This window comes from Castor canadensis, chromosome 17 (assembly GCF_047511655.1).
Source record: "Castor canadensis chromosome 17, mCasCan1.hap1v2, whole genome shotgun sequence".
NCBI classification, from domain to species: Eukaryota; Metazoa; Chordata; class Mammalia; order Rodentia; family Castoridae; genus Castor; species Castor canadensis.
This window is the reverse complement of record NC_133402.1, coordinates 14,171,778-14,185,690: the sequence shown is the minus strand read 5'-3', so window position 1 is coordinate 14,185,690 and position 13,913 is coordinate 14,171,778. Positions and strand designations below refer to the sequence as shown.

Here is a 13,913-nt window from a genome sequence, read left to right as displayed (position 1 = left end):
GTGGAGCCTGTGTGGGGAAACCTATGCTGTGCAGCTCAGTGTGCGAGCTGTGGATGTGCTGTGTGTGCAGGTCCAGATGCTGGTGGCAGAGCTGCGCAGAGTCACTGTGCTCTGGGATGAGCTGTGGCTGGGAGTTCTGTTACAGCAGCACATGTACGTCCTAAGACGAATCCAGCAGCTTGAAGATGAGGTGAAGAGAGTCCAGAACAATAATACCTTACGCAAGTATGTTTCCGTTCACTTTAGCTCAAGAAAATGAAGCCGTTGCTTTTTTTCTTAAATGTGTTAATCAACATAAAATTTACCATCTTAACTCAGTGGCACTAAGTACACTCATGATACTGTGCAGCCATCGCCACATCCACTTCTAGAAAACGCATGTGTTACCCCATGCAGACTTTGTGCTCATTAAGTACTAATTCTCCTTTCCGGACCAGCCTCAATCCCGGTTAGCTCTAGTTCTGACTGTTGATTTTCTGGGTGTTTTGATAATAACCATCCTGATGTGTGTGATGTGGTATTGATTGAAGTGGTTTTGATTTGTGTTTCCCTAATGAAGTAGCGTATCTGCTTGTGTGTATGCTGTTCTTTGGTGTATCTTCTCTGGAGAAGTGTCAGTTGAAGTCCTTTTCCTATTTTTGAATTGGGTTGTCTTTGAGTTGTAGTTCTTTTTATATTCTGGATATTAACTCTTATCAGAGACATGATTTGAAAATATTTTTCACCAATCTCTGGCCTGTCTTTTTGCTCTCTTGCTACACAAAAGATTTAAATTTTAATTTAATCTTTCTTTCCTTTTGGTGCTATATTTAAGGAGTCTACTAAGTCTGGTATCAAGGAGCCTTTTCCCTTCTAAGAGTGTTTGTTTTGTTTTGGTGGCTTGGCAATATTGAGGTTTGAACTCAGTGCCTTGTGCTTGGTGTGCAAGTACTGTGGCACTTGAGCCACACCCAAGCCCTTCTAAGAGTTTTACAGTCCTAACTCTTACAGTTCAGCTGTTTGATCCATTTCACATTATTACTGATTGTGGTGTAAGGTAATGCTCCAACTTCAGATACTTTGCCTGTCAATATCCTGCTTCCCCAATATTATTGAGAAGAGAGGCTGCCTCTTTTATGTGCTGCATTTATTTTTACAATGCTGTCTTAATAAGTTGTTTTGCCAATGTTTTATTGCTCCATTTAGATGTATGCTTTGATACTATTGCTTACATGGAATACATTTAAAGTGTCCCATGGTTGTATAAAACTTCAGTAAACAGTAAATTCTTTAATGAAAATGTCTCCTTGCTCAGAGAAGAGAAAATCGCCATAATGAGGGAAAAGCACACTGCCTTGATGAAGCCCATTGTGTTTGCTCTGGAGCACGTGAGGAGCATCACAGCAGCTCCTGCGGAGACGCCTCACGAAAAGTGGTTCCAGGAGAGCTATGGCGATGCCATTGAAAATGCCCTTGAAAAGCTCAAGACCCCCTCTAACCCTGCAAAGCCCGGAAGCAGCTGGATTCCATTTAAAGAGGTACACAGTAGCTTCAAAAATGCCACTTACATGGTGAATCCCCTAAGAGATACAAAATTTAAATATGTGGGCTCTCTTTACTTAAGAGGAAATTTTCGTAAGCCCGGGGAAGTCAGCCTGTGACTGTTTGCTTATAAGGAACATTCATAAAAGAGGATTGTTTTGTTCATGTTGAGAGTTTAGGGACTGGCAGGCACGGGGTGGCAAAGGCGCCCACTCTGAATATGATGGGCTCACACCAGGGAAGAATGTACTGTACATGACTAGCCAAGAGGTGCTGTGGCCTTCAGCTGTCTGTTGCTTCTCTGCTGTATTATCATTGGAGGTAAAGAAATTGAATCTGTGTCTAGTTTTTCTGGGGTGGAATAGTCAGGGGGTTTTTTTTGTTGTTTTTTGGTTTTTTTTTTTTTTTTAGCAAGTTCAGGTTGAGCATCACTAACCAAAAATCTGAAAAGCTCCAAAATAAACTTTTTCAATAGTGCTCAAATTTTTGGATTTGGGATGCACAGTAGGCAAAATTAATGCAAATATTCCCAAATCTGAAGAACTCTGAAATACTTTTGGTACCAAGTATTTGGATGAGGGATATTCTAGCTATAACTGTTTTTAACTGAATTCTGTATGTGTAATTGCTTGGGAGGAGTAGTGTATTTATAGGTTTGAGAATCCTTGTCGTTTATATTTTGGTCCCCTTAAATTCTGTGTTCTCTTTTGTCATTATCTTTTATAGCAATGCACCATTAGTTTAGAGAGGCTTTTCTTCATAGCATTGTGCTTTTATCTGGTTTTCCTCACCACTCCTTTCTCTATTACCTTTATGGCTTTTATTAATTGGTTTGAGAGAAAAATTAAAAGATACATGTCAATCCAAGCATAAAAATACAAAGCATAGCCATCTTTATTAGATGCAAATTATTAAATCCAGAAGAAGTAGCTAGAAGCACGAGACAACAAAACTAACGTGAAGGGTAAAGTTCATTAGGTGTGGCCTAGCCGAAGCATCACTGTCCTGTGGGCTCAGATTGGTTTCCTTCTTTTTTGTGTCCCTCTCAGTGAAGCAAGTAAGAAACCCATATGGGAGAGGGGAATACTTTGTGTGTGTGTGTGTGTGTGTGTGTGTGTGTGTGTGTGTGTGTGTGTGTGTAATCATTGAGAACATTTTTTATGATTGTGTACTGTAGCTGGATTTTGAAATGGTCTCATATGTAGCCCAGTGTGGCCTTGAACTTGTAATCATCTGGTCTCATCCTCCTGAGTGCTGGGGTTATAGGAATGCACAGCTGATTGTCTGAATTTTAAAGAAAAATATTAAAAATACAGAAAGAATGCTTAGGTCCTCATTGCCTTTTAGCTATGCACAGCTAAAAAATATACAAATAGCTAAAGAAATACAACTTAAATCTTATCTCTTCCCTATTATCTCCTGCCCTACATCCACTGTTCTGAATTTTTATTTTGCCATGAGTGTAAAAAATAGTTTTTGTTTACAGATGTATTTCTAAATGCTGTATTGTTCCAATCTATTGAGCTTTATTGTGTGTAATTTTTTTAACTGCTTCTATCAATTTACTGATAAATCTTTGATGATTAGCTCCCCTGCCTTGCCTCCCCCCCACACCCCTTTCTTTTTTTCCTTTTACTGGGGATGGAACCCAGGACCTTGCGCATCCTAGGTAAGCACTCTACCATTGAGCCCTTTCATCCAGTGTTTTGTGTGGAACTGAACGGTGACCCACTGTGTGGAAATACCAGTTTTTCTATTCTCTGTCAGTTGATATTTGGGTGATTACCAATTTTTTTTTTTTTTTAAAAAGTTCGCTAATGTTGCTTTCAAAATTTTCATGAGAGTAGAGCCCGTGATTTGTTAATTCAGGTACAGATTACTGAAATTAGCTTCAAGTAAGGACACAGTTGTACATGAGATCTGTTTTTCCCTGTGACCATTAGAAGGGATTGTGGGGTTGTTTTGCGTACTTAAGTGGTCAGAGCTCTAAACACTTCTCTGTTAAATGCTTTTACTTGAGGACACATGCCTGTAATCCCAGCACTCAACTCAGCAGGTGGAGCCTGGAGGATTGTGAGTTTGAGGCCATCTTGGACTATATAAGGAGTTCATATCTCAAAAAACAAATAGATGTCTTTATGTTTTGTCCTTCTTCAGTTTTATTAAGTCTGTTAGGAATCCATGTAATTTCCTTTCCTCCAATGCAGTAAGAAAGAGTAGATTGAACCTCATTGTTTCTCTTCCAGTTTAATGTGTATAACTTTCCAAGTACTTCCTAAGCATGTGCCTTCCTGACAACCAACTGCTAGCCATATCTTTTGCTTCATTGCAAAGACTGCATTGATTTTTGGCAGCTTTCAGGCATAGCTCAACACTAGGGAAATAATACCCTAATTTGGTATCCACAGCAATGTAGTTGTGTCCTGTGATTCCATTGGCTATTTGGGCTGAGGAGATGAAAGGGTCTTACCAAAGTGGGAATCATGCAGAGCATGGTGGGACACCATTGTTTCACCTCCCCAGGTGGTCCACAGTCCAATATCAAATTAAATGTAGGAATTAGAAGAGCGGGTGTTTGCATTTACTTTTATGACAAATTCAGTGTGGAAGAAAATGTGTTATAATCATAACGTAGACGTGTTTTTCCCATCTGTGATTATAGATAATGCTGAGTTTGCAACAGAGAGCACAGAAACGTGCAAGTTACATACTGCGTCTTGAAGAAATCAGTCCGTGGTTGGCTGCCATGACTAACACAGAAATTGCTCTTCCTGGGGAAGTCTCAGCCAGAGACACTGTCACGATCCACAGTGTGGGCGGAACTATCACAATCTTACCGACTAAAACCAAACCTAAGAAACTTCTCTTTCTAGGATCAGATGGGAAGAACTACCCATACCTTTTCAAAGGTAGGCCTTAAAAAGCATTCCATTTTCAAGCCAAGTGTTAGTTTTATTAATATGGGATGTTAGGACAGGCTGCTCTAGGTGAATTTCTGTGTATCACATAACTACCTGGGGTAGTTGAAAATGTCATGTTATTGGAATGGCAGTGGTTGGATGCATGTAGCAAGGTTTCCCTTTCCCATCAAGTGTGAATTTGTGCAAGCAGAACAACTGAGGTACAGCTCATAATGCTAGCATTCTCTAATGTTGTCCAGTGTGTCTCCCTGTACTATTGCTAGCTGAAAAGTGGTATGCTTCTAACCTTATTTGGTCACCTATTTTTGGAACTTTAATTTTGTTTTCATAGGACTGGAGGATTTACATCTGGATGAGAGAATAATGCAGTTCTTATCTATTGTAAATACCATGTTTGCTACAATAAATCGCCAAGAAACACCCCGCTTCCACGCGCGACACTATTCTGTAACACCGCTAGGAACAAGATCGGGACTGATCCAGTGGGTGGATGGAGCGACACCCTTATTTGGTCTTTATAAGCGATGGCAGCAGCGGGAAGCTGCCTTACAGGCACAAAAGGTTGAGTAAATGAAATATTTGTGCATTTTTATTTGAATACTCATGAACAAGTATATTTATCAGGATATGCTACGTGAAATATTTCTAGGCTTACTATATCTGAGTATGTTTACATGCTTATTAAAGGTTAAATTAGGAAAAGACTTGAGGTCGTTAAGAAAGTGTTCTTTGGGAAACATTTTGTAAAAAATAAAGTTTAATTGGGGAAATGTATTGTTAATTACTCAGTAATTAGATCGTTCACATCTTACTGCTCTTCCTGGGTTTACTGAGGTCTTTTTAAATAGGATTTGTAAGTAATAGAAAATTTTGAAGCCTTGATTCTTAAGTATGAATAAGAGACACATCAAATGTAGAGTTAATCACTGTGGCATCCTTTTCTGTAGCTGTTGATTTTAGACTTTGATTTAAGACTAGGGCTTTAATTCAGAATTTATTTTAGCCAAGTACCTGTGTAATTAATATATACCAGCAACCAGTACTAAGTGCTAAGGATATTAAGATAAATTCTGTACTGTGCCAACCTCAGAACCTAAAATCCAGCTAAAGAAAATGCTACTAATGGAAGGTAGATATAGGAAGAAGGAAGAATTTGAAAGGAGTCAAGTTTTGTTTTTCTGATGTTTTTGTGGTGCTGTGGATCTAAACCAGGACCTCACTCATGCTAAAAATGCAACCCTTGAGCTGCACCCCGAGTGCCAGGAGTTATTTTAGATAGGGGCACAGGAGTCTGCAGAACAATTAGTATCTGGTGTTAATTTTATATAAATGATTGTCATAAATGAAGAGTGAAATGTGTATATAAGTGAGTTCTAAATTATAATTTTAAAACAATTAGATGTTACAAAGAAGAATATAACTGTTGAGCTTTCAATTAAACCTCAAATAGATTAACATTAATTAGTTAAAGGCCTACCTGGGCCATATAGCTAAACTCTGCCACAAAAAAACCCAAAAACTACTTTACCTTCTGAATAATCTTTGTCCTTATTTAAATAAAGTTAATCTTTTCTTTCTTAAAAAAATATTTTTTGAAGGCCCAAGATTCCTACCAAACTCCTCAGAATCCTGGCATTGTACCCCGTCCTAGTGAACTTTACTATAGTAAAATTGGCCCTGCTTTGAAAACAGTTGGCCTTAGCCTGGATGTGTCACGTCGGGATTGGCCCCTACATGTGATGAAGGCGGTGTTAGAGGAGTTAATGGAGGCCACACCCCCAAATCTCTTGGCAAAAGAGCTCTGGTCATCCTGCACCACCCCTGATGAGTGGTGGAGAGTCACGCAGGTATGAGGGTTTGGGCTGTGTCTGGTATTACTGCAAGGCCCTTCTTTTCTGCTTGCCTGCCTGTTTTGTTCTTCTGCTTCCTCTGTCCCTGTAGACATGGGAGCTTGAGACCTGCATTTGAATTTTAGTTTATAGCCAACAAAGTCGGACCATGATTTTGTCTTGAGGGTGGGATTTGGGTGTGGGGGTGTGAATGAAATGGAAAAGAATAAAAAATTGAGAAAGGGAAAACCAAAGTAGGCTGATGGAAAGTTTGTTTTAAAATCCAGTATTTTGATGATTATCTAGGACACGCAAAATGACAGCTGCATTGGGTCTGCGTGAACGTAGGCATCCATCCTGAGGAGTGCTTTTTTTTTAATCTGCTTTAAGATAAGGGAGTTGGATTGTGGGCTTCTGTCAGCTTCAGAGCACGTTGGAGGGAGAGTGGCTAATGATGCTAACCTTGCTCCCTCCCCTCCTCTTTAGTCCTATGCAAGATCTACTGCCGTCATGTCTATGGTTGGCTACATTATTGGCCTTGGAGATAGACACCTGGACAATGTCCTCATCGATATGACGACTGGAGAAGTGGTTCACATAGATTACAATGTGTGCTTTGAAAAAGGTAACATCAAAGTGGACTTGTACATTTAGAGGAGGGTCAAATGTTTTCTGGTGGAAGGGCAAAAATACACGAATTTATCTTTTCAAGGTAAAAGCCTTAGAGTGCCTGAAAAAGTACCTTTTCGAATGACCCAGAACATTGAAACAGCACTTGGTGTGACTGGAGTAGAAGGTGTTTTTAGGCTTTCCTGTGAGCAGGTATGCTATTTTCCCTTCTACCCTCAGTGTACCTATTAAGTGAATGAAACCTATGGAATGAAAATTGTATAAAGCATTTTATCAAGGAAACTTGTGGCAAACTTATTTGAAACTCTTTTGAAAATAGGTTCTACATATTATGCGGCGTGGCCGGGAGACTCTACTGACACTCCTGGAGGCCTTTGTGTACGACCCCCTGGTGGACTGGACGGCTGGGGGTGAAGCTGGGTTTGCTGGTGCTGTCTATGGCGGAGGTGGCCAGCAGGCGGAGAGCAAGCAGAGCAAGCGAGAGATGGAGCGAGAGATCACCCGCAGCCTTTTTTCTTCCCGAGTAGCTGAAATTAAGGTGAAGCCCAGCAATATAAAAAGTCACTGTCATCTTTTTGTCAGTGAGCATGACCATAAAAAAATTGACTAAACTGAGAGAGTGTCACAACTGGTAGAGCACTTTCCTAGCAAGCACAAGGCCCTGGGACCAATCCCTGATACCACCAAAGACAATAAAAAAGGAGGAATTTTAATTAGCCAATCACCCAATTGGTAATTGCAGTTAAAAAAGAATGTTTACTGGGCTGGAGGCATGGCTCAAATGGTAGGTGCAGCAAAGCTGTAAGTTCAAACTCCAGTACCATCCATTTCCCTCCCTTCCCCATCCTCCTGAACCAAAAAAAAAAAGGGGGAAGGTTTTTTTTTTTTTTGCAAGACTAATGTATGATGTTGAAATGGCAATAAAGGATGGAAATTTGATGTCATCTTATTAGGCAGTGCTCCCACACAGACACCCACAGTTACACTTTTACTCCTAGCAGAGGGAGGTTATTGATTTGAAAAACTTGTAACTTTTAAGATATATTGAAATGTGTTTTACCAATGACAATTTTAAGTGCTGTTTAAAAAGCATCTCCATAGCCAGAGATGCCAGTCTTGTTCTTTGTTGCATGGCACTGGGAAACTGAGTCTGTAAAATGGGGCAGTGTCTTGGTTCTGCTGAGATTTAGGTAGGGTAATACCCTCCTGCTCTTTTGACTCTGTGAGACTTTCCCTAATCACAGTACCTTTTTACAGGTGAACTGGTTTAAGAACAGGGATGAGATGCTGGTTGTGCTTCCCAAGTTGGACAGCAGCTTAGATGAATACCTAAGCCTACAAGAGCAACTGACAGATGTGGAAAAGTTGCAGGGCAAGCTGTTGGAGGAAATAGAGTTTCTAGAAGGAGCTGAAGGCGTGGATCACCCCTCTCATACGCTGCAGCACAGGTTTAAAGAGTGTTGGGTTCCTATTTGTCAATATGTGCCCTTGGGAAACATTTTCATATTTGTGTATACATTGTCAACTTGAGATAGAATTGTTACAGTAGCTCCCAAACTGATAAAATTTCAACACCTTAGTTTCAAAGTGTTCATGAACAGTTTACTTAAATTGTAGCCAGTAATGGGAGATTTGAACACACTTGGTTTCAGAAAACTTGGAACTTGATTTCCTCATGTAGTTGTGTCTGAGTCCTTACTTATTTGTGCAGTAGTAGTTATTTCATGTGCTTGGCTGAGTTTTTCAGAAATCAGTGGTCAGGGGAATAGACCTTACCCAGCAGGTGCTCAGTAAAGTGGAGTTGAATGTGCAGGAGCCAAGCATAGTAGGAGAATCTCCGACTACAAAGCTCAAAATCTTCAAGGAGCTTGAAACCTGCTAGATGTGACAGACTTCTTTAAAAATGTTGGGAGCATAGTTGAAGGAATTGCAGGGTCAGGAAAAACTAGAGGAGTTAAAAGACATTTGAACAGGGCCCTCATGATGGAAAAGGAGCTAGCTAGGTGGTCCAAGCCTGAGCCAAGTCCACATTCTTAAAGTAGGCAGAAGAAAGAACAGCAAGTGATCTTTGGGTTTGTCTCTCCTGACTAGGTATTCTGAACACACTCAACTACAGACTCAGCAAAGAGCTGTTCAAGAAGCAATCCAGGTGAAGCTGAACGAATTTGAGCAGTGGATAACACATTATCAAGCTGCATTCAATAATTTAGAAGCAACACAGCTGGCAAGTTTGCTTCAGGAGATAAGCACACAAATGGACCTTGGTATGGGTTGGCTTCTTTTACATACACATGGAGCATGTGGGTTCTGTAGTTGTGTGTTTGTACATAGGTTTTTGATTTGTCCTCCCTTTCAATGACTGTTACCTTGAAATGGTCTCTCTGTGATTTTATCTTTTACCAAAAGGTCCCCCAAGCTATGTTCCTGCGACAGCCTTTCTGCAGAATGCTGGCCAAGCCCACTTGATCAGCCAGTGTGAACAGCTGGAGGGCGAGGTTAGCGCTCTCCTGCAGCAGAGACGTTCAGTGCTCCGTGGCTGTCTGGAACAGCTCCATCACTATGCAACCGTTGCTCTGCAGTATCCAAAAGCCATATTTCAGAAACACCGGATTGAACAGTGGAAGACCTGGATGGAAGAGCTCATCTGTAACACCACGGTGGAACGCTGTCAAGAGCTCTACAGGAAGTGAGTGAACAGCATTGAATTTTCTCTCCAGTGCTCATTTGGGGGGTGGGTGGGGGGAGGATGGAAGCAGGGTGGTGTTCAAGTTTCAAATTAGCGTTAGATTTGGCCCTCTTTTTTTTTTTTTTGAGGCAGGATCTATCCTCCTACACCAGCTTCCCAAGTTACTAGGGTTGTAGGCTTCTGTCCTGGTTTTAAGAGGATATATGCTCATGATTTCCCTTATAAGACAGTATGGTTTTTCCAACTAATTAAATACATCCTGCGTAATCACCATGGGATTGGTTTAGGGAGAGCTAGGCTCAAACCTTAATCACATCATTCAACAAGTCCTTCTAGAACAGTTGCTTAAGTTCTTCATACTTTATCTGTGAAATGGAAATCATGACCCTTCTGGTTGAGGTAGAATGCAAGTTTCCCTTGTACAGTATTTTGTAAAGCTTGAATTTTCATTACAAGCAGTGGTGTTAATGTTGTAACCAAGCATCTCTTTTGTTTCTATAGATATGAAATTCAATATGCTCCCCAGCCTCCCCCAACTGTGTGTCAGTTCATCACAGCCACTGAGATGACCCTGCAGCGCTATGCAGCAGACATCAACAGCAGGCTCATTAGACAGGTGGAGCGCCTGAAGCAAGAAGCTGTCACTGTGCCGGTTTGTGAAGATCAGTTGAAAGAAATTGAACGTTGCATTAAGGTTTTCCTTCATGAGAATGGAGAAGAAGGGTCTTTGAGTCTAGCAAGTGTCATTATTTCTGCCCTTTGTACCCTTACAAGGTGAGCTAGCTAACTGCATCTGGGCCATTTCACATGTCTTAGTTTTAACCCCACAGTTAAAAGTGCTGTTGTGCATTCCTTAGGCTGGCCCTGTGCTGAACTCGCCCACTTTCTTTCACATTTTGAGGTCTCCTTTTGGGTGAGCACCACCCAATGCAGTTACTGTGCACATGCTTACCCCATTTAGACGCAACTTGATGATGGAGGGTGCAGCCTCCAGTGCTGGGGAGCAGCTGGTGGACCTGACGTCTCGGGATGGAGCCTGGTTCTTGGAGGAGTTGTGCAGTATGAGTGGGAATGTCACCTGCTTGGTGCAGTTACTGGAGCAATGCCACCTGGGGCCACAGGACTTGGACACCCCAAACCCCATGGAAGCATCTGAGGCAGTTCACTTAGCCAATGGAGTATATACCTCACTGCAAGTGAGCACATTTTTCTGAAGTTTTACAAGTTTATATAATACATTGAACATCATCTTTCTCAAATCTTTGATCCAGAGCAACTGTTTCACTTCCCCCCTTTGAAGGTTGCTTAAGTAGTCATTTAAAATAAAGATCAAAGCTGAGAATGGTGGTTCACATCTGTAATCCCAGCACTAAAGAGACTGAGGCAGGAGGATTGCAAGTTGGAGGCTAGGGTGGGCTACATTGCAAGATCCTGTGTCAAACAAATCCATAGAGAGATCATTGTGGGGTTTGTAGCCATAAATCAGCTATAATTGCGTAAGCTGAGTTTTAGTTTATGGCACTAAGTCTCCAAATACGTCATTTGTCTAAAGTTAGAAAACATTAAAATATGTTTTTCATGTGTTTATAGGAATTGAATTCAAATTTCCGGCAAATCATATTTCCAGAAGCACTTAGATGCTTAATGAAAGGAGAATACACCTTAGAAAATATGCTCCATGAGCTGGACAGCCTCATTGAGCAGACAGCTGATGGCGCCCCTTTGCAGACTCTGGTTGACTCTCTTCAAGCCTATTTAAGAAATGCAGCTATGGGGCTTGAAGAAGAAACACATGCTCATTACATCGATGTTGCCAGGCAAGTGAATGCTAGCTGTGCCCTGTTGCTGCTCCATGAAAGAGATGGGGCAGCCAGGTAAAGGGATTCTGAGCTCTAACTTTACTGTAATTTTATTATTATTATTGTTACGTTGTTTTTGGTTTGAACTCAGGGCTTCACACTTGTAAAGCAAGGGTTCTCCCACTTGAGCCATGCCTCCAGTCTACTGTAAATTTAGTTCTAATTTTCAGAGATGCATAATTACAGATGATCACACTTGTACCTTTTTAAAGAAATCTTTAATTGTAGATTCCCTGGAAATTGTCTTTAAAAAGTATAGAAAGGTTTTGTACACTCTTTATCTCTCCTGCCTTTATCCAGTGTTGGCGCCTTCCATACTTCCACTGTGAAGTAGACAATGGTACAGTCACAGAACATGCTCCGGTTTCACGAGGTATACATGCACTCATTTTTGCATGTGTACTCATGTATAGTTGCCTGCAGTTCTGTCACCACTGTATTCCTACATGTGTGCACACACAAAGTTTAGTGTGCAATTGTTAAAGCCAGTCCTGGGAACTCCATGGAGGCATCTGAGGTGTCTTACTCAGCTGGTGGAACATGCACCCCACTTTGGGTGGACACTTTAAAATTAGTCCTCCACTCTCATCCAGAAAAGCAGTTTGACTTTGGAAACCGCAGAGGTTCAGTAGTTCCCCATACTCACGATTGTCCCCATAGTGCAGACCTCTTTCTGTGCCATTCACCTCAGAATTTCCCAGCAGAAATTGCAGGATAAAGTTAGTTGTTTTAGCCACTTTAGTGAGAAAAGGTATAATTAATGGTTAACACATACCAGCTAAGTACTGATTCCAATGGTCTCCATAACAGCATAATTTCTAGCAGCCCTTAGATGCTAAATCTGTTGCATCCCTTTCTTTTCTTCTGCCCCTGCTGTCATAACCACCTCCCCTGCCCTCATGAGAATTGTGCGCTTTGGGTGACAAGTTTCACACTGCTTCTGTGGTGGGCTGTCTGTGCCTCATTTGGATAAATCTCAAGGAAAGTTTCATACCATCTTGCGGCTCTTTTTCTAGCATAAATTTTTCTGGTAGCTTACCATTTTAATTCTCTCTTAAAACTTTAATAGTTCCATTTATTTGGAATGGTTTTTCTAGTCAAAAGTAGTTAATCTTCATTTTATTGATAGTAAAATGAATTGTATTTTTGCTTTTTATATAGTGCCTGGACACATAAGCACTATGTAAGTCTTAAATAATAATGGGAGGGATAAACTTGAACTTGTGAAGAACTCACATTAAAAATAATGCATAATTGGGGCTAGTGGAGTGATTCCAGCAGTAGAGCACGTGCCTAGCAAGCGTGAGGCCCAAGTTCATACCCCACAGTTCAAAACTAAACATACTGTTTATACTTGGTTTTACTGTGTATGTGGCTATTGTTTCAACATACCTAACAATTTGTTAAAGTATTAGAATTTTTTTTTTTTTTTTTTTTGCTTTTTGGCAATATTGGGGGCTTGAACTCAGGGCATTGTGCCTCCTAGGCAGGTGTTTTACCACATGAGCCATGCATCCAGAAATTTTGTTCTGGTTATTTTGGAGACAGGGTCTCTTTATGCCCAGGCCACCCTGGACTACAGTACTCCCATTTTAGGCTTCCTGTTGTTGCTGGGATGACGGGTTCATACCACTGTACCCAGCTTTTTTCCATTGAGATAGAGTCTTGTGAACTGTTTGCTCTGGCTGGCCTGGAACCTCGATCCTCCTGATCTCAGCCTCTTGAGTAGCTAGGATTAAAGGTATAAGCCACTGGCCCCTGACTGTCAATACCAGAAGGGTTTGTAGACTTTGCACACTAGCTCTCAGACTTTCTACAACCTTCAGTGTTCCTCTAAATACATTTCTCATCAGTGAGGGTTTTAAACTCCTTCTTTTTCTCTAGAATACTGCATGCTCAGTATGGTGAATTAATCCAACCAAGAAATGGTTCAGTTGATGAAACACCAAAAATGTCAGCTGGCCAGATGCTTTTAGTAGCATTTGATGGCATGTTTGCCCAAGTTGAAACTGCTTTTGGCTTACTGGTTGAAAAGGTAAGCATTGATTTGATTTTATGAATTGTGTAAGTACATTGCACTAGTCATTAAGTAAGAGAATAGTGGAGAAAAGAACTTTATTTTCTTGACGTAGTTAAACAAGATGGAAATTCCTGTAGCTTGGCGGAAGATCGACATCATACGGGAAGCCAGAAGTACCCAAGTTAATTTTTTTGACGATGACAATCACCGTCAAGTGCTAGAAGAGATTTTCTTTCTCAAAAGACTGCAGACAATTAAGGAGTTCTTCAGACTCTGTGGTACTTTTTCCAAAACATTGTCAGGTAATATTTTATCTTTAAACGTTAAGTTGGGATTAGTTCGGTAGTACTTTGGCTTTAGTGGAAATAGGCTTAATTTGATTGCACATTCATAAAACTTAATAGCTTTACATAAGCCGCATTATTGCCTTATTTTTATTTTGTGCTT

General features: G+C 40.7%; 1 protein-coding gene across 3 annotated transcripts in view; it reads left to right on the top strand.

The window, feature by feature from the left end:
- Nucleotides 1-13,913, top strand: part of Smg1 (SMG1 nonsense mediated mRNA decay associated PI3K related kinase) — an 86,276-nt gene that overhangs the window by 58,526 nt on the left and 13,837 nt on the right. For all 3 annotated transcript variants that reach the window (XM_020160442.2, XM_020160443.2, XM_074059970.1), the window contains 16 exons: nucleotides 71-225; nucleotides 1,295-1,517; nucleotides 4,184-4,430; nucleotides 4,774-5,003; nucleotides 6,041-6,289; nucleotides 6,758-6,896; nucleotides 6,984-7,093; nucleotides 7,221-7,439; nucleotides 8,159-8,349; nucleotides 8,993-9,165; nucleotides 9,308-9,587; nucleotides 10,089-10,361; nucleotides 10,549-10,783; nucleotides 11,178-11,404; nucleotides 13,331-13,481; nucleotides 13,579-13,768. In XM_020160442.2, coding sequence (XP_020016031.2) covers nucleotides 71-225; nucleotides 1,295-1,517; nucleotides 4,184-4,430; nucleotides 4,774-5,003; nucleotides 6,041-6,289; nucleotides 6,758-6,896; nucleotides 6,984-7,093; nucleotides 7,221-7,439; nucleotides 8,159-8,349; nucleotides 8,993-9,165; nucleotides 9,308-9,587; nucleotides 10,089-10,361; nucleotides 10,549-10,783; nucleotides 11,178-11,404; nucleotides 13,331-13,481; nucleotides 13,579-13,768 — 3,292 coding nt within the window. The remainder of the gene's footprint in view (nucleotides 1-70; nucleotides 226-1,294; nucleotides 1,518-4,183; nucleotides 4,431-4,773; nucleotides 5,004-6,040; nucleotides 6,290-6,757; nucleotides 6,897-6,983; nucleotides 7,094-7,220; nucleotides 7,440-8,158; nucleotides 8,350-8,992; nucleotides 9,166-9,307; nucleotides 9,588-10,088; nucleotides 10,362-10,548; nucleotides 10,784-11,177; nucleotides 11,405-13,330; nucleotides 13,482-13,578; nucleotides 13,769-13,913) is intronic.